Source organism: Myxocyprinus asiaticus, chromosome 13 (genome assembly GCF_019703515.2).
Source record: "Myxocyprinus asiaticus isolate MX2 ecotype Aquarium Trade chromosome 13, UBuf_Myxa_2, whole genome shotgun sequence".
Classification (NCBI taxonomy): domain Eukaryota; kingdom Metazoa; phylum Chordata; class Actinopteri; order Cypriniformes; family Catostomidae; genus Myxocyprinus; species Myxocyprinus asiaticus.
Genome location: NC_059356.1, coordinates 16,048,550 through 16,069,210, shown reverse-complemented (window position 1 = coordinate 16,069,210; position 20,661 = coordinate 16,048,550). Strand labels below are relative to the sequence as shown.

The window sequence follows — 20,661 nt, the reverse complement described above, 5'->3', positions numbered from 1 at the left end:
CTGGAATAAGTCATTTGAAAGCGAAGATTAACACAAAGTTAGGTCTAAATAAAAATAAACTGTACAGAAAATTGTACTGTGGGGGGCAGTGCTGCAAAACTCATTAATATTAATTATGTTATGCACAGTAAAATATTCTTTTAAATTACCTGTTTCAATCAACAGTCATTCTTAATGACTGATTCAAGCACCCAAATATGTCACATAATATGGTTATTTCATCTCCACTGCCACTATCAGTCTTGGGATTTTGTTAGTTGGTAGATAAATACATAGATCAGCACTTTGATTAAGAACATGACTGATTGATCTAGTGGTAAATTTATTTAAATCTATTTCACCCAAATATAACTTTTTATTTTAATAAAACAAGATTGCATCTGTACATCAGTGGATGGGTGTTACACTTTAAAAATAAAATGCAATAACAGATGCAGGGAGATGAGAGTAGCGGAAACACAGACACATTTATTGACAGTTCTGTATATGAAAGAACAGCGGACTCCGAAATTTAGACAGCGACAACCACAAACTCTCCGCTCCAGCAGCAAGAACCCGGAAATCACACAACCCAGCCATGAAACACTCAAATTATATAGGAAGGAAACACACTGCGCACTGCTGCGCATCATGAACAATCAGCTCACCTGGTTACCGCACACCTGAGAGCGATTAAGAGAGAGGGCGAGAAAGAGAAAAGACAAACAATACGAACAAACAATACGGCCGAGAAGGCCATCACAATGTAGGAAACGGAAAAGAGAGGAGCTGCGGAAAAACTGCTGACACTAAACGACACAGATAACAGCTGCAACAAACATATATCATAACATTTAAAATAACACATTCCAGCGCCGGATCGCCAGTCGAAACACACAGATGAAATAGAAACTCCAACTCAAGAACTGGAGATGTTTCATCTAGATTATACACATACCTGACGACAGCTATTTCAAAAAGTGGTGAGGACACGTCCCACCTGTCTCAACCCATAACTGGCGATGTATCTAATAATCATTCAGTGAATACTTGGAAACAACTGAGAAATTCATCTTTTACCTCTTTTTTTTCCCACGTATTTGTCCATGTGTTTATTGTTGTTGAAGAAATAAGCTCATCAACCCGCGAGAGCCCAAACTCTGTACAGGCGCTGCAATAGTAGGTAGGCGATTAGATGATGTTGTGATTGGCCGCTGCAGCTGCTGTAAACAATCACGGGATTAGTTGCTGCTGTAATCAATCACGCTATGGGTCTGTAGTCATTTGTGCATTCGGTGAGAGTTTAAAATGAATAAACCACTACACAATGTCAACATCAACTATATTATACTTACATTTATATTTAATACATTTGGATACTTATGTTGGGGTGGCAGATGGGGTGGCATTGCTTTTTCTTAAGGTGGCAATTGCTACCCTATGCCACCCCGGTAGATCCACCCCTGGCGACTCGCAATTGTCAGTTTGCCAAGGTAACCCAGTTGTTTCTAGGTAGCTGGTCTAATTCAATAATATTTGAGCGAAGTCAATAAAAGTTAGTGTGTTTAGTGTATCATTCATGATTTTATGTTGATGGTTGAACTAGTAAGGTACATTATTTTGATGTACATGCTTTTTCATCAAGGAGGTAGATTATGATAGCCAGCTCATTTAATATATCAATCTATTACTCATACTGTATAATATTTTGTCAATAAATGTCCTTTTTAGCTAATCTGGAACTTTTACCGTTCTTTGTGTTGTGTCAGGTGACATCCACAACCCCTTACCATATGATGGTAATGCTCTCGCCTTTTTCTCTTTGCTTTCCTTTTTGCGACATGTCTTTGCTTTGCTTTAGCAGAGTTAAAACTAGGGAAAAAGTAGTCAAAAGAAAATTTGGAATATGTGATCATTCTCCATAGCGCACTCACTCCACCTCTCACGCCGTCACCAACTGATGTTTTTTTGTTGTTGTTGTTGTTGTTTTTTTACGTAAATTAATTATTTTGCAGGTCGTGGAAAAAGAAACCATAACCAACTGGCCCAAATTAGTACGGTTTCGCAATGGGAACCATTCGAAACGTTGGTGGAAAAGCGTCCATGAATACTGTGATGATCTGAATGCGCTTTTTAATTGACTGGCCATTAAGAATGTGCCATTATACTAGTTTCACAATCCTTCCTTGTCTCCTGAGTGTTAAGACAGAGATGATTTAATAGCATCTCTAATTTAAACTTTAATAGCAAAAATGGTGTTTGGAGTAATGGAATAAATTTGATTCATTACCATTAGTCAGTTCAAATCAGATTTGTTTTTGTCATCTCTCAATCTCTCATTATTTTTTGTGGAAGTCTCTGCATTGCATTTCTCTAAGATATTAAAGTGTTTTAGAAAAAAATAAATGTAGTTAAATATTGCTGTTTATTACTATGTACTGATATATTGATGCATATACATGACAATGAAAAACTACATTTCATTCTTCTTTGTATTCATGTAGTGGAAAACTGTGTGAAAATGTGCCCTGATTAATTTTAACTAGATATTTACAGTATTTTACCCCTTACATTAAATGTTCTGAATCTACTTGGCTACAAAGGCTACAAAGGTTTTAGGTATATTGACGAGCCCTATACAACATAGATTAATTTACAGTATGTCTGGTTTTAACATAGACTGACAAGCTGCATTATTACCATCCACTGTGTATCAGCAAAAATACTTATCACTCCCCCCTTTTCTCTGTCAATCTACCTCCATCTTTCCCTTTCTGATCTTTAGTTCAAGAGGATGTTAAACAGGGAACTGTCTCATCTGTCTGAGATGAGTCGCTCGGGGAATCAGGTGTCCGAATACATCTCTACCACCTTCTTAGGTAAGTATGTTCATGCTCTGTTCTGTAAGTCTAAGCCTTGCTTCTATTTTCAGAACCGTAGAACCTTAACTTCAGCAATGCAATTGTTTCCATTAGAGTACATTCACTGCTCTAAAATTCCTGAAGTTTCCTGATTTTAAATGAACTGTCATCTGTTAAAGGTTTATGTATTTTTTGTCTTAAAGACAAGCAGAATGAGGTTGAGATTCCTTCTCCTACACTCCGGGAGCGAGAGAAACCGATGTCTCACATCAGCGGTGTCAAGAAGCTTACTCATAGCTCAAGTCTCACTAGTGCAGCCCTGCCCCGCTTCGGGGTCAAAACCGAGCAGGAGGACGCACTGGCAAGGGTACGGCCACACTTATAAGCCACTTTCACAAATCAAACCCGTTCAATGGCAGTAAAATCGCTGGTGTGCCTTTTCTTGTAAAAAAAAAAAAAAAAAATCTGCTATTCACATAGGCAATGGCTTTCCGTCTTTTATCCATTTTGCTAGCATTCACATATCAGCACTAAAAATGCCGTTAAACTCTGGGATTTGCAGAGATACAGTATAACCTTTAAACAGCTGTGCCAGAAATGTAGGCTTTTGGTTTAAAAACATGGTGCAGTATGACTTCTTTGAGTCTGAACATACATGGTCCGTAATGTTGTTGATCTTGTCATTTTCTGGAGAATGTTTACATTTATGCAGTTGCTCATGACCCAATGACATCGTATTCAACAACTTCAAATGAAACTGTAAGGTACTTATTGCTACCATCCAAAGGCAGATGCTACCTGTGACTAAAAAGCATGGTAATGTTTATGCGTTAAATGGCGCGTAGTTGCGAAAAGTAATTGCATCATTTTCGTCAGAACTTTGTCGTTGGCCCAAGCAGACTTCTTACGTTAACACATCCTGACCTCATACATGCTCAAACCGTCAATCTTACGGCTTTGTTCACACATAGCATCAAAACTAAACTTTGCCGTAAATATTACAACTTCTCATCACGGGAAATTGCCAGAGCTGATTTACCGATATTTCCCAATGGGTCCTGTTCACACAAGTTAATACAAGTTAAACTCAATCGACAGCATGTGTGGCATAATATTGATTACCACAAAAAATAAATAAATAAATAAAAATATTAACATTTCTTAAAACAAAAGCTAAAATCTGGGTTACAGTGAGGCACTTACAAGTGAAGTGAATGGGGGCCAATCAGTAAATGTTAAAATACTCACTGTTTCAAAAGTATAGCCTCCTGAGAATCTGAGAGAGATGAGGGGAGGGAGAGGGGAGAGAGAAAGAGTGAGTTGGAGAGACAGAGAGAGAGAGAGAGGAGAGAGCGAGAGAGAGATAAAGAGAGAGAGAGAAGAAAAGAAAACACTCTTCATCGGCCCGGTCCTCAGCTGCTCCTCCTCCCCCTGGCGGCCAGCAGCAGCTCCTCCGTCCCCTGGCAGACGGCGGCGACTGCTCCGTCCCCTGGCAGACAGCATCGGCTCCTCCGTCTCCTGGCAGACGACAGGGGCTCCTCCGCCTCCTGGCGGACGGCAGCGGCGGCTCCTCCGCCTCCTAGTGGACGGCAGCGGCGAGTTCTCCTGGACAGCGTGCTCTCCTCCTTTCCCAGGTTTCGGTACAAATGTAACGCAGTTCAAAGGTGGGCAAGGAAGAGGCGGGAACTGGCTGAGCAGTCAATGTAAACTTTAATGGTACAAAGGAACTTAAGCATAACATAAAACACACACATGCACTCACATAGTGGCCGTGTGTGTCTCTCTCTTCCTCTCTCTCTCTCTGGCATCCCCTCCTTTATCTCTCTCACGCTGATTGGGCAACTCAGCGCCGGGCGTGCATCCTAACGGCCCAGCCACGTCCTCCTCGTCACATCCACAAATGCTGTCGATTGAGATGAACTTGTATTGAACCCAGAACATTATATGTGTGAAAGCGAATTTACTCGAACTCCAAACCTTCCCCACACCCAAAAAAATAACATCACTACTAATTGTCCGGTGGATTTCTTATGACTGAATTTACTGTATTTTTACAGGAGCTGGATGACTTAGACAAGTGGGGCCTTAATATCTTCCGTGTGGCTGAGTACTCCAATAACAGACCTCTAAGTTGCATCATGTTTGCTACCTTTCAGGTATGTGGTCCCTGGCTTTTGCTATAAATGTTGCTTTTAAAATATGACAAATGCAAACAGGGGACATTACTAAGATTTCTGTGAGGTTTCATTTGTCTTGTATGCTAGTTCAGGGTTCAACAATAAAGATTGTTTCTGCTGGCCCATTTGGGAAATTATAAGCTAAAATATCATTCATTGAAAACTATACACACACTTTTATTGGGAATTGATGGCATATTTATTTGATGCTTTTAAAACAATCACAAGTAATTCTTGAAATTTTACAAAAAATCTGTTGCCCAGCTAAATAATGTTTCTTTAGTGGCACATTATATCCACAGAATTCACAACAACCAAATTCAGTTAATCACAAAAAAACTAATGTTTATGTTTTCAAAGCATAAAAACGTTTCACTTTATTTCCTTAAACATTCTCTGTGTTCTATATACTTCATGTCCTCTATCTGTAATGTGTTAAAGGAAAGAGATCTATTGAAAACATTTCGGATTCCAGTGGACACGTTTATCACCTATGTGATGACACTGGAAGACCACTACCATGCCAACGTGGCCTATCACAACAGCCTGCATGCTGCTGATGTCACACAGTCAACACATGTGCTGCTCTCCACACCAGCACTGGACGTGAGTACATGCCAACAGGAGATATCCAATGAACATTAAAACAATTTCAAATAATTTTTTCATAATCTAAGTTCAAATGCTAAATCAATCTTTTTAAATAATGACCATTTTATCATACCACTGCATCTTCCCACCAGGCGGTTTTCACTGATCTTGAAATCCTGGCTGCATTGTTCGCTGCTGCCATTCATGATGTAGACCACCCTGGAGTTTCCAACCAGTTCCTCATCAATACCAGTGAGTCCACACTGTAACAACTAGATTTGAATATGCTGAAGAAAATAGCATTGTTTGGGCAAAAGAGTAATGTAAAACTTTTAGGCACTTTTAGGTACTAACTTTTTAGGTTTTACGCTTTGTTTCTGTAGCCCCGTTTATAGCTGTTTTTAAGATGTGTTTCAGGTGATTCTTTTAAAATGGGATGACGGTAAAGACAAGTGTTCACAGGGTCCAAACCTTTTTGAGATTTGTTCACTTCAACCACATTGGGAGATGGTTGAAAATGCATGTGACCACATTGGGCTTGTAGAGTAAACACTCATGTGTTAATGGATGATCTGAGGCTAAAAATCAGCCTGGGATCTATACCGGCCCATCACAGCCCACCGTTGTTGAACTCCCTCTATAGCATCATGCACATTATAATACAAGATCTTTGATGTTGTTTCAATCTCTCTAACATGCTTCTTATCACTTTTGTGCAAAATGGCATCAGATGGTTTAATTTTCTCTAAGTGGGGGGCATTACTCAAAGTACCCCTGGACCACATTCATATTCTATTTATCATGAAGGTCATATTTTTATGGCCCTATTCTTTGATGTTTTTTTTTCTCATGTGAACAAGCCACATCTGTCTCTCTCTCTCTCTCTTTCTCTCTCTTTCTCTCTCTCTCTCTCTCTCTCTCTCTCACTCACTCTCTCTCTCTCTTTCTCTCTCTCTCGTTGATCTGAAGCGAACAGTGTTGGCGGAATTAGAATGGACAAGTAATATAGGTTGTGAAAGTGTTGGAGAGACTCTTGAAATAAATATTTGATGATATCATAACTTTTTTCCCTCTTTGAAGAATTTGTTTATTAACAACTGCCAGAACCACAAGTTGACAAGTCCACAGGGAAAAGTCCCGGTACTCCTTATGGATAGCCACTGCATTTGTTAAAAAACATTCTTTCAATGTAAGTCAGTGGGTCATTTTCAAAATGTAATTTACATTTTCTTAATTTAAAAAAAAAAAAGGTTTATAAATACCAAAAATAGACAGCACACTTAGGGCTGAAATTATCTACAAAACAAAGTTTGAATGGGGTCTGCCCCACTTACACATTCCATTAACATACATTTCATATCCAGATAGCATGAATATTCATTACCTGGGTTGCATTTACACCTTGTTGTAAAAAAAAAAAAAAAAAAAAACACTTACATAATACATCAGAGGCTGTGGTAACACTGGTAGCAAATTATAAAAACAATGATAGATGCTTTCCATCACTTTGACAGTCAGTGTGGTCAGAATCAGTCCCTGACCACCTCCGAATGTGTTTTCAGTGATCCGATCATGATCTAATCAAAATGTGTCTTGGGTGCATTTACTGTACAACTATCATTTAATGTGTTTAAGTACTATCCAATCACTGAAAATGTAAGGTGTAAATGGGGCCTTTGTTAAACAGTTCGAGCTGAACTAAGAGCCCGTTTCCGCATGGTATTAAGATGCGGGTGATCTAAATTTAGGTCAGTGCTAAATTCAGATGTAAACCGGGTCTAAAAGCTTTTGTGATCAGATCACAAAAAAACACATACAAAGGTACTCAAAAATGCATGTGACCACAAAGCATTTGAGGTGTAAACGCTAATCTTCAAATGCTGAATGCTTCCCAGATAGCATCCCGAACAGCAGCAAAGCACCAAAAAGCACCACCACTAACCTGTCAATCAACTGCTGTGCTTAAACAAGAGTTTAAAACTTTGCCGGTTACAAGCCGCTTTAAAAAAAAATGTCCAATTGGAAAAATGTTATAAGCAAATACATACAGTATACAGTGCCAGCACGAGAACTTCAAGGAAGTTCTTCAGTGTGTCTGATATCAACATGCAGAGATGCAGATAACAAGCACACACATCTGAAGCTCAGCTAATACAGGTAATTTATTAAAATAATGGATAATTCAACTCGAAATGTTGCATTTGTGCTTTAATTAAATTTCAACTGCATCTGGGAGAAACAGTGGGTTTGTTATCATGCAGTAACACACTGACATCGTGATTGATGTATGTCGTCATGAAATCAGACTCTCCCATCTTAATCTGAACACAAGTGGTCACAGGAGACACCTTTGAGTGACAAGGTGTAAACAGCAATGTGTCTCGCCTGACCAAATGTGATCGAATCACCTGAAACGCATCATAACACCAGGTGTAAACGGAGTCTAAAGGTTTTCTAATACTCTTCTGGAACTTAAGCCAGACTTCGGACACTGAATTAAACACACCCCATCTTTCCAAAGCTACACCCTCCAAAAATGCTGTTTTACTGTTGTAATCAGAGATGGAGCAAGAAAGCAGCAATGAGTCATCTCAATGTTGTCAAAGTTGTCAAAAGCAACAGCAGCATAATAGCATTCTCAAACAACAAATTAACAACTGACAAAATGACAGTTGCTTATGAAGCTGAGCTTGTCGTTTTTCTTGAATGCTTTGCTTCAACTACTATACTCTCAGCTTCCTGCACCCAATATATAGGCTTCCTTGTCCAAAATGATTGACAGGCAGAAAGTCTTTTGATTGGCTAAACAAATAATTTCAAGACATCTATTCCATTGATATCTGTCAGGTGATAGGGACATTTTCTGTGTGCCATTTCATAAAAGTATTATACAGCACATTTAACTGCATAATTAAATACTTAGGAATTAATCATTAGGGTTAGGGATTATTTCAGTCCTTGGTTTAAGAATAAACCAAGGACTGAAATAAGAATGTTGGTAAATTTGCACCTTGTCCTGTATGTAAGACAAATATACTATATGTACTATATAAAAATGCCCTTGGTAAGTGCATCTGAGAACTGGTTCAGAGCATCACAGAATCCTCTGATAGCATTGTCTGCTCTGTTTCACAGACTCTGAACTGGCATTAATGTACAATGATGAGTCTGTATTGGAAAACCACCACCTGGCTGTAGGTTTCAAGCTTCTGCATGAGGAGAACTGTGACATCTTTCAGAACCTTACCAAAAGACAACGGCAGAGTCTGCGCAAACTGGTCATCGACATGGTGGGAGGCTGGACACACAATCCTCTCATTACACTGAACCTCAATTTGTTGTATTTATTTATGCAATTTGTTGAAGGGCTACATTTTTCAACCTCCTGTGTGCATGGTCCTGCTTGTCTTCTCAGGTTCTGGCGACAGACATGTCAAAGCATATGAGCTTGCTGGCAGATCTAAAGACAATGGTGGAGACCAAGAAAGTGACCAGCTCAGGAGTGTTGATGTTGGACCATTATAATGACCGGATACAGGTAAAAGCATGCATATCTCCATTGCCAGATTCATAAGTCTTGCATTGTCATAAACTGTGCAAACAGTCATGTCCCTCTTGCTTTCGGTTTCTGTCAGCCTCTGGGCAACATTTCATTAGTTTCAGGGTGGTTTATTCCTTTTCTGATGTCTGCAGCACAGTTCACTTATAAATGAAGTTACTTTTTACAATCAAACACTTGGGTTTTATTGGCACCCTAAAGAACTGCTTTCAATGGGCACTTCATTCAAATGTAATGATTTGGCTATATTTAATTTCCAAAGTGCAGCTGTGACAGATGTAAGGTCAAATATGATCTAAATCATCTTATAACACCATGTTAGATCTAACCGGACACAGTCTCCACTGCCACTGCTACTGTACCATATAAGCCCACTTACTGGTTTATTTTGAAATATAAAAATGTGGTTGCAGAGGAAATGCACACAATTGTTGGTATCTTGTTGGTAATTGTTGTTATTTTTTATTTGGAGCCAATCAAATGTTTCGGCTTGAGTTATTTGGGAACATGTGCTACCACTGTTCGATGGCCATTTTGGAAGTTGCTCCAAAGCTTCATTGTTTTTGATGACCTCAAAAAAAGCAATTTTTCTGGAGTCAGATGAACAAACCAGGTGAGGAATGATAACAACTGTAAAATTAAGAGATACATTTATCAAATTATACTTGATATTATTTATTTTCTTTGTGTTTAACAGCAATACTTTGTATTTGAAAAGATGGATTTCATGAGTATCTGGAGCTAGTGCAGGACACTGCCTGAGTGATGCTCACAAAGATAGATGCTGTAAAAGAAAATAAATGAATAAAAACTGCTGATAACCACATTAAATGAAAAAAATTTAAGAAGCTTCTTGAGCTCAAACAAGATTTAATGCTCTGTATGTAATTATAATCCAGAAATATAACTTTGATTTCATGTGGGCTTATAAGGAACAGGGGCCGGTTACACCAGCTATATGTTAGTTTCGACTTAGCCCTGTGGTGGTGTAAATGGGCACTAAGTCACAATTTATGCACTGATAAATATGTGAGCGTTGCGCCATTAAATTTAGGTAGGACGTAACACTACGTATAAACTAAATATTTACGGAAGCCTCCGACAAGGAGGAACTAAAAATGGAATAAAAAAAGCTGGGTCCATTGAATCTACAGTAGTTAAAACTGCTTCTGTCAATAGTTCTGAAAGTCAGTGAGTTGAAAGTCTAGTTGGTGCAATCACTATTATGCAACAAAACTATAATGTTAGAAACAACATTGGTCTGTAGGTGAAGACTATAAAAAAAATAATTTACTTAGTCATAAGTGTGTGTGTGTGTGTGTGTGTGTGTGTGTGTGTGTGTAGGTTCTAAGGAACATGGTGCACTGTGCTGACCTTAGTAACCCAACCAAGCCCCTGGCAGTGTACAGGCAGTGGACTGAGCGCATTATGGAGGAGTTCTTCCGGCAGGGTGATAAAGAACGAGAGCGTGGGATGGAAATCAGCCCCATGTGTGACAAACACACTGCATCCGTGGAAAAGAGTCAGGTACACATACGCACAAAAGAAATATCAATTCATGTCTTCTCCAGCAGCTCTTAAACTGTCTCTGTATATGTTGGATTTCCTGAATCAGGTGGGCTTTATCGATTATATTGTGCATCCCCTGTGGGAAACCTGGGGGGACCTGGTCCACCCTGATGCTCAGGAAATTTTGGACACCCTCGAGGACAACCGAGACTGGTACCAAAGCACCATTCCCCAGAGCCCTTCGCCACCACCTGACGGCCCAGATAACGAGCTTGAATCCTGTATGAACAAGTTCCAGTTTGAGCTCACCCTGGAGGGAGAAACGGGACAGGAAGACAACTCTCCTAGTCACAACCACATAGGAAACAATGGTCAAGAGGAACTAGAGGAAAAGAAAGAGGAGGAGGAGGCAGAGGAAGTTGAGGAGGAAGAAAAAATGGAGGACGAGGAGGAAGGGACAGAGGTAGTGGTAGAGAGGTCAGGACGGAGACGACTGCAGGTTCAGTCAGTGGTCGAGGAGGAGGACGAGAGACAGTCAGATGAGAGTCCTGTGGAGGAGGTGGACGAGGAGGAGAAGTCGTCCTCTCCTACTGATGACACGTAATATTTGAGACTCAAGGAACAACTGTCTGGCCCAGAGGGCTAAGTAGGGGATATACTTCAAAAACACTTTCCCTACTCTCTACCATTCACATAGGACTCTTCTGTTTCAGATAGATAACCAATTCAATAAGACATTTTATTTTATTTTTCAAAAAGGGAACAAAATAATATTGATATCAGAGAAGTATTTAACACAGCAACTGTAGATTTCACATTTGTGCTGGAGTTATCCCAGCCGAGAGGGTGAGATTTTATGGAGAAATTGAATTATGGTGGGGTTTGTAATGGGCCATTAAGTCAGTCTAGCACTCTGGATTTTCCACACACATACACACACACACACACACACACACACACACACACACACACACACACACACATCAGTCAATGTGTATACACACATTTGCAGTCACACATACATTTTAACCTAAAATAATGATACCACACACTTCATGCAAACACATGGTTGTGTGTCTGTGTATGTGTTCAGGGGGCTTGGATCTGAAAGGACTCTCTTTGGAAAAAGCCATCTCAAAAAATGGAGTATCAGCATCAATAATCAGTTTTTAAAGAATTCAAACAGGGACTAAAATCCTCAGAAATCACGTGATTAGTGAAATCTGAGATACTTTTTTCAATTTCTGTCATAAAGAGAACACAGTAATAACTGCAGAGAGAAATATAAGATTAGCCTGCTGTCCAGAAGACTATGGAGGAATGAGGATGTCTGAGCAAAGGAGGAAACACTGATGGCATGATTTGTTTGTGGGTCCCACCCCCTTTTTCCCTTTACCCAGGAGTGCTACCAGGGCGAGATGGCTGTGTGCCTTTCTGTACCACCAGCTTCAACTCTGGAGCTGTTGTGAAGCAATGCATCTTGGGACAGGAGTGTCTGCTTTTGTCTTCATTTTTGATTGTCTCTTTTTAAGCAATCTTATCTCCATCTACTATGCTTTGTGTGGACATGGAGTGTCTTTTGCATTGTCTTTGTGATAATTCCTTCTCTTATCTGTAAGTCTTCCTCGGTTGCTTTCAAGCTGGCTGAGCAGTTAGGGTCTAGATTAGGATTTATCACTGTCAATGCTCATGGACTGCCCTCATTTTCCGTGTGAATAATTAATGATGATCGTCACTTTTTGAGGATAAGCTATGGAATGCTTTGAAACATATGTTTTGCCTTCTTTTGTTTTTCTTTTGTTATATCCATTCCTGCCAAATTTGTAAAAGCACCACGCATTCACACAGATTCTCTCACCTTCACCCACTCACACTGGTAATACATTCTCTGTCTACACCACTAAAACACTTCATTATGTTTTGCTAAAGTAATGAGTGCCTAACTGGTCAGTTGGTGAAGCTTTGATCAGGGGGCTATACTGTAGGTGGAGCCTAAGACAAAGCATATCTAAGGGGCTGTTCAGACAAAACGTGTTCTTGCGAAAAAAAAATAAAATGCAAGACACAGTGCAAGCAGGTGTCTAATGATGCATTTTAAAAATTGTATGTTTTTTTAAAGGAATATTCTGGGTTCAATGCAAGTTAAGTTCAATCAACAGCATTTGTGGCATAATTTTGATTACCACAAAAATTATTTCAGCTCGTCCCTCCTTTTCTTTCAAAATAGCAAATATGAGTGAGACACTTACAATGGAAGTGAATGGGGCCAATTTTTGGAGGAATTAAAGGCAAAAATGTGAAGCTTATAGTTATATAAAAGCACTCACATGAATTCTGTAAAAACATGAGTATAATTTGAGCTGTAAAGTTGTTTAAAATGGTTTAAAAAAACATTTTAGGGGTTATGGTGATATGTCGTCATGGCAACAAAGTTGTAAAATTCTCTCTAGATAGAAAAGATTAGTAAGCGATTTTATCACTCTACAGTCATGCTAGCATGCATATAGTTTACGTCATGTTGCTACACTTTTGAAACAGTGAATATTCTAACGTTTACAGATTGGCCCCATTCACTACTATTGTAAGTGCCTCACTGTAACCCAGATTGACTTTTTTTAAAGAAAAGGAGGGTCGAGTCAAATCAACATTTTGCCACAAATGATGTCGATTCAGCTTAACTTTTATTGAACCCGGAATGTTCCTTTCACTTGACATGGCATCACAATAACAGCGCTCCTGCACGAGATGATGATAAAGAGTGAGACGCAGTGCAATGGTAAAAGGCGTCCATCTATTGCATGTCTACATAGAAAAACAACTGGAAAACAGCACAGACAGATGCAAAAACTGTTCGATGTGAACTGCCCCTAAGAGAAGAAGAGGTTGGTTGTCAGAGGGAGTTACATGCAGTCATATTGAGTTTGATGCTTTTTTGCCTTAATGTCAACTGCAGGGTTTCTACCTGTCACATTGTGGAATAATAAGATGTTGGCATTATATTCCAGAGTATTTGTTTCATGTCTATATGCCTTGCTAATTGTCTGTGAATACACCATATAGCATCATCTGCCCAGACATAGCTGGAGGTGTAAAGTAGTATTTTCTGCATGGCAAAGCTATACGATTTAGTACAACAGTCTTAAGAGCGAGCAAGCAGGTCATACCGTTAAATGAAACTTTTGCTCTAATGTATTTAATGTCTGTCATCTTTGTCTAGTTGTTTTTTTTTTTTTTTTGCACACATCACACATGTAATGAGAGGGAGAGAAAGTATAAAAATGAGAGAATGAGTTCTCAGGTTGATGTTAGAATTGCAATATTGCTTCTCTCTCAAATCTCAGAATTTCAGTTTGATTTTAGTTCAGTTGAATGAACCAATTGTTGCTACTGTATATTGTGTGGCAGCATTTACAAGAATCCCTCTTGAAACATGATGACAAGCTAGTTTCTGCTGGTCAGTAGCTTAGCTTAAGTCTGTGCCTGTCAGAGCAGAAACATGAGGTCATACCAGTACATATGTAATCACTGTCCTTGTCTGCGACAGGATTAAAGGATATCATGGTATGACATCTAAGTTTTACTTAGTGGACAACAAAAGGAAATCCCAAGGTTTCACGATCGACTTGTGTGAACTGACGACATTCCCATTTACATTTGCCTGTCTTACCTTAAATGCTTCGTTGTGTGGCTTTTCGTTAATGATGTGAGCGCTAAGCTAACAAATAATATTTGCCATTTTAACACGACACTGTAGCAATCGTTTCTTATTAAGAAATTATTCTAATTAATTCCTTGCTGCCATTCTTTTTGGATATCAAAAGGAAAAACAAGTGTTTTCTTTAAACAGTTTGTGTACAGTTTTTATTTTTGTATCATTCTGGTTTGATGGTTTGGAAATAAAAAAAACTACTATCTAATATAAATAGTAGGCTAATCACTGCTTGTTTTGTATATACTGTAATGTTGAATTGTAAATTTGAAATCTCTCAGAATCAATCATTGTCACAATTAATCATTTTTACTTGTAATGAACTATAGTTGAATTCTGGAATTTCATAAGCACCCTCCACTTTCCCATTTCTTTCTCTATCTCCCTGTCACTCTTTGGGGGGATTTCAGAAAATCTCCCATCACATTTATATGTGTATATTTGAATTGTATTGGAAAATAGACTATTAATTGGTTATTTCTAAAAAAAAAATTTTACCAGCACTTTATTTTCCGTAGGTTGTGAGATGGCCGATATCAGGGGGAATGATACTTATTGAATTGTGTATTGAAAGTAGTTGGATTGCGTGACACAGGGTGAATGGCTTGGTCCAAAATTCTTCATTTTGGTCCTAAATGCCATTTTCTGCTTAAGCACTGAGCAACATCAGCTCCTCTGTATCAATAATCCACATGGTAATGGCTTTTCACAGGGTTTTGAAATACTTCTGTGAGGTTAATAACCAAGTGACAGTCAGAAAGATGATGTGGCTTAATCAGAGAACAGTTTTTCTTTGTAATTTGTCATGCCTCATGAGACTCTCCAATGAAATTATTCTCTGGGCTTTAAATAATATGTTACTTGTTCACAAGTTGTGGTAATATAAATGAAAAAGAAAACACAGGAAAATGATTGTAATATTTGTACATTATATTGCTGTATGTGTATAATGTGTCCAAGTTATTTTATATTATATTATTTTTATGAAAGGTTTTCCTCTGAGAGAACTGAGTTGTCATTTTGTGAATATAATGCATTTAATAAGCAAACAGCTATATATAAAAAACAAATATATATACCAGTATATTTTTTTTCTTTCACTGTTCAGTACTGTAAAGTGTGTCGGAAATACAAATAAAGAATGATTTTTCTAATAAATGCAATAATAATATCAGAATTTCCCATTTATTTTTCCCATGTGCAGCTGTATGTTACTATAACAGTTTTGCATGTCATAAAGCCAGTTTGTGTGGTTCATTACACACCTTTTCACTGTACACATAATTTTAAAATATGCCACAACCTCCACCTTCAAGAATGCAATAGTACTATTCAGTGAAAACTGTAGTTATGATGTACTGTATGGGCTGTTTTGCCCAAACTGTGACACTTTACTGACACCTACAGACTAGCTTTATATAGAGACAAACATAAATGTCTTTAGTTATATTGAAATTCAGTTGATTTATTGCTTAGTATTGTTTTAATTAGGAGTTTTATTAAGTTTTATTCAGATTCATTTCACATCTTTAGTCGTTTATTAATTTACAGACTCAGAACCCTTTAAATGAAATGACCTGTGATGTAATTTTCATGGTCTGTATTTCTTGATCAATGGTTTTGGTCAAACAAAACATTTTGCAAATGGAACAGTGGTTATTACATTTAAATATAGAATGTTAATGTAAATGTAAAGGCATCGGCACTGTAATAATATTAATTATAAATGTTATTTCAAATATAACAGCATCTTAGACATGTTCTGCCACTATTTTAGTTATTTTGCTTTGTTTATTTATTTAAAACTAAAGTAGGGGAATATCAGTTCAAGGGATAGTTCACCCAAAAGTGAACATTCTCTCATGATTTAGTCACCCTCATGCTATCCTAGATGTGTGACTTTCTTTCTTCTGCAGAACACAAAGATTTTTAGAAGAATATCTGAGCTCTGTATGTCATACAATGCAAGTGAATGGTGACCAAAACTTTGAAGCTCCAAAAATGACATACAGGCAGCATAAAATTAGTCCATATCACTCCAGTGGTTTAATCCATGTCTTCAGAAGCTAAATGATGTTTGGGTGAGAAACAGATCAATATTTAAGTTCTTTTTTACTATAAATCTCTACCTTTAACCAGCCCTGACCAGTAGATGGTGATATGCATCAAGAATGTGAATTGCCAAAAAACAACAGAAGAAGAATGTGCAAGTGAAATTGGAGATTTATAGTAAAAAAAGGATTTCAATATTGATCTGTTTCTCACTCACACCTATCACATCGCTTCAGAAGACATAGGTTTAACTACTGGAGTCTTATGGATTACTTTTATGCTGCCTTTATGTGCTTTTTGGAGCTTCAAAGTTCTGGTTACCATTCACTTGCATTGTATGGACCAACAAAGCTGAGATATCCTTCTAAAAATCTTCATTTACTTTCAGCAGAAGAAAGTCATACACATCTGTGATGGCATGAGGGAATTTTCATTTTTGGGTGAACTATTACCTTAAGATGAAAATGCCTTTAAATTAAAGGTAGGGATCATTGGGGCTGCCTATAAATGAAAACACATTTGCATATATATATATATATATATATATATATATATATATATATATATATATATATATTCTTTTGTAGGATATCCTTTACAACAATAATACTTTACATAAATGTTTTAACTTTTTAATAGTTTAAGAATATGTATATGCTAATGAGTCATGAAAGGTATGTTACAACTGTAAACTAACATGTAATTTAATTCAATAAATGAGAGGAATAAGTAAGGGTTTTGGTGTTACTGGTAAAAGTCAGTTGTTCTTTTAGACAAGTTGCCCATTAACATCAAAATTTTCTCTTACATCAGTCACCATCATGTTAGCCCTCAAGCCTGTTTCCATTGTCCTGCTCTCTTCTTCCTTTGACCTGACTGCATTAAAGCAAATATTCAATAGTCATTCGATCATCATACCACATTGCTTAAAACTATCCAAACTAGAATTAATTTAAAATATGTTTGTTACAACTAGTCAAGTCAAGTCAAATTTATTTGTATAGCGCTTTTCACAACAGGCGGACTTCCTGTTCCGGTTGCTGCCAGCACGCTGCACGAGTGTTTGTAGCTTGCTAGCCTGCTTAGCATTGCTTATACCTATTCTTACACATTCATAGTTTTATCCTTTGCCATTTTACCACGCGCGTCGGGTTTCAACTGTGTGTATTTTATTTCCCATTTTCTCTCTTTTTTCTTTTTCCGCTTGTCTACACCTTGCGTCTCGATTGTGTGCACTCGTTTTCTCAACTGTGTTTTACATGAATTATTGCATCAGTCTCAAACATCTACTGATCTGGAACCACATCAAACCACATCGATCTCAAACCCTTGCCTCTCAAGAACAACCATAACAACAACAACAACAAACAATTGCGGTAAGTCATGGCATCTGCTCATGTGATTTCTTCCTGCACTGCATGCCACATGTTTACTATAGCTTCTTCCATCAGCAGTGAGGGATTCACATGTGATAAATGTAAGGAATTAGTCAGGCTGATGGAGAAGGTTAATGAGTTAAAGACATGCATCCAAACGCTAGTAGAGGTCAGTGAGAAAGAGAATCCGGTAGACACCGTCAGATATAAAGAAAAATCTCTGTCATCTTTTTCCCTTGCTACAGTATATAGATCACCCAGGCCGTACTCAGATTTCCTTGGTGAATTTGCAGATTTTCTATCAGATCTAGTAGATAATGTAGATAGAGCTTTAATTGTTGGTGACTTCAACATTCACATAGATAATGAAAATGACACATTGGGATTATCATTTAGCGATATTATCAACTCTCTTGGAGTCAGACAAAATGTGACAGGACTAACTCATCGCCATAATCATACGCTAGATTTAATTCTGTTATATGGAGTTGATGTTGATACTATAGAAATTCTACCGCAGAACGATGACATCTCAGATCATTACCTCATCTCTTGTTTTTTGTGATCAGCTAATGTTACTCAATCTACACCACGCTATCGTTCAAGTAGAACAGTTATTTCGACCACTGAAGATAGCTTCACTAATAATCTTCCAGAATTGTCTCACATACTCAGTAAGCCACAAAGTCTAGTAGAACTTCATGTAATAACAGAAAATGTAAATACAGTCTTCCCTAGCACTCTTGATAGTGTTGCCCCCCTTCGATTAAAGAAAATTCAAGAAAAAAGCCCTGCACCATGGTACAATGATCACACTCATGCTCTCAAGAGAACAGCTCAGAAAACGGAGCGCAAGTGGAAGAATACAAAATTAGAGGTATTTTGCGGTGCATGGAAAGATAGCGTCTGTAGCTACAGACAGGCACTAAAAGCTGCCAAGTCAGCATATTTCAGCAAACTCATAGAAAATAACCACAACAATCCTAGGTGTTTATTCAGTACTGTGGCTAAATTGGTTAGGAATAAAGCCTCAACTGATCCAGATATTCCATTGCAGCACAATAGTTATGACTTCATGAATTTCTTTACTGATAAAATTGAAGCACCTCAGAAAACAGTGTCTCATAATTTTCCTCATGAGCAGCTTCAATCCTTCACTGTCATAGGTCATGAAGAGCTAACAAAACTTATCGAAACATCAAAAGCCACAACATGTATGTTAGATCCAATACCAACTAAGCTCTTAAAAGAGGTATTCCCTGTAATCTCAGAACCTCTTCTTAATATTATTAACTCCTCACTAAAGACAGGCTCTAAAAACTGCCAGATCTGCATATTTGAGCAAACTCATAGAAAATAACCACAACAATCCTAGGTGTTTATTCAGTACTGTGACTAAATTGGTCAGGAATAAAACTTCTTTTGAACCAGATATTCCATCTCAACATTGTAGTAATGACTTTATGAATTTCTTTACTGATAAAATCAAAATCATCAGAAACAAAATTGGAATTACACATCCATCTGCCACAGCACCCAAGAAGACTAAATTATTCCCTATGAGCAACTTATATGTTCAAAGCATCAAAATCAACAACATGAATGTTAGATCCAATGCCGACTTAACTCCTAAAAGAGGTGTTTCCTGTAATCTCAGAGCCTCTTCTTAATGTTATTAACTCCTCATTATCCTTAGGACATGTCCCAAGAAACTTTAAACTGGCAGTTATCAAACCGCTTATCAAGGAGCCACAGCTTGATCCTGGAGCATTGGCTAATTATAGACTGATTTCAAATCTCCCATTTATGTAGAAAATACTAGAAAAGGTAGTGTCCTCCCAACTATATTCATTTTTACAGATAAATGGTATATATGAAGAATTTCAGTCAGGATTTCAGCCCCATCATAGTACAGAGACTGCACTTATCAGAGTTAAAAATGACTTGCTCTTATCATCTGATTGCGGTTGCATTTCTCTTCTAGTGCTCTTAGATCTTAGTTCTGCCTTCGACACCATAGATCATGACATTCTCTTGGATAGGCAAGAGAACTATGTTGCCATTTGTGAACAGAGATTAGCTTTGTTTGAGTCCTATCTCTCTGACTGCTACCACTTTGTCTGTGTAAATGTGGTCTCCCTATATATGCTCCCCCTGGGAGACATTATCAGGAACCATGAAATTAGTTTTCACTGTTATATCCAACTTTATATTTCTTCGAAACCCAATGAAATTTCACAATTTTCCAAATTAACAGTATATAAATTATATCAAAGAGTGGATGGCTAGAAATTTCCTTCTACTCAGTTCCGATAAAACAGAGGTACTAATTATTGGAACAAAAACCTAAAAAAATAAGATGCTAAAATACAGTCTGGCTCTTGATGTATGTACTGTAAGCAAAAAATGTAGGTGTTATATTTGATAGCAATCTAATCTTTGAAAAACAAATTTCCAATATTTGTAGAACTGCATTCTTCCACCTCAGAAATATTGCCAAGTTATGGCACTTGCTTTCTGTTTCTGATGCCGAAAAACTGATTCATGCTTTCAAGACCTCAAGACTAGATTATTGTAATGCATTACTTGGTGGATGTCCTGCAGGTTTAATAAATAAACTTCAGTTGGTTCAAAATGCAGCAGCGAGAGTGCTAACTAGAACCAGTAAAAAAGATCATATCAGCCCCATTTTATCTGTTACATTGGCTACCTGTTAAGTTTCGTATTACTTTTAAAATTCTGTAAATGGTTTTAAAGCTTTAAATTGTCTAGCTCCAGAGTACTTAAGTGACCATCTGTCTCGCTATAATCCATCACGCTCACTACGATCGCAAAACTCCGGCCTGTT

The 20,661-nt window shown here is 37.7% G+C and overlaps 1 protein-coding gene across 1 annotated transcript in view; it reads left to right on the top strand.

Annotated features, from left to right (window-relative positions):
• Positions 1-15,556, top strand: part of LOC127449952 (cAMP-specific 3',5'-cyclic phosphodiesterase 4C-like) — a 76,651-nt gene extending 61,095 nt beyond the window's left edge. Inside the window, exons 7-15 of the mRNA XM_051713604.1 lie at positions 2,765-2,858; positions 3,044-3,207; positions 4,898-4,996; positions 5,459-5,623; positions 5,761-5,860; positions 8,744-8,898; positions 9,024-9,146; positions 10,512-10,694; positions 10,783-15,556. Coding sequence (XP_051569564.1) covers positions 2,765-2,858; positions 3,044-3,207; positions 4,898-4,996; positions 5,459-5,623; positions 5,761-5,860; positions 8,744-8,898; positions 9,024-9,146; positions 10,512-10,694; positions 10,783-11,280 — 1,581 coding nt within the window. The 3' untranslated portion in view covers positions 11,281-15,556. The remainder of the gene's footprint in view (positions 1-2,764; positions 2,859-3,043; positions 3,208-4,897; positions 4,997-5,458; positions 5,624-5,760; positions 5,861-8,743; positions 8,899-9,023; positions 9,147-10,511; positions 10,695-10,782) is intronic.
• The last annotated feature ends 5,105 nt before the right edge of the window (positions 15,557-20,661 follow it).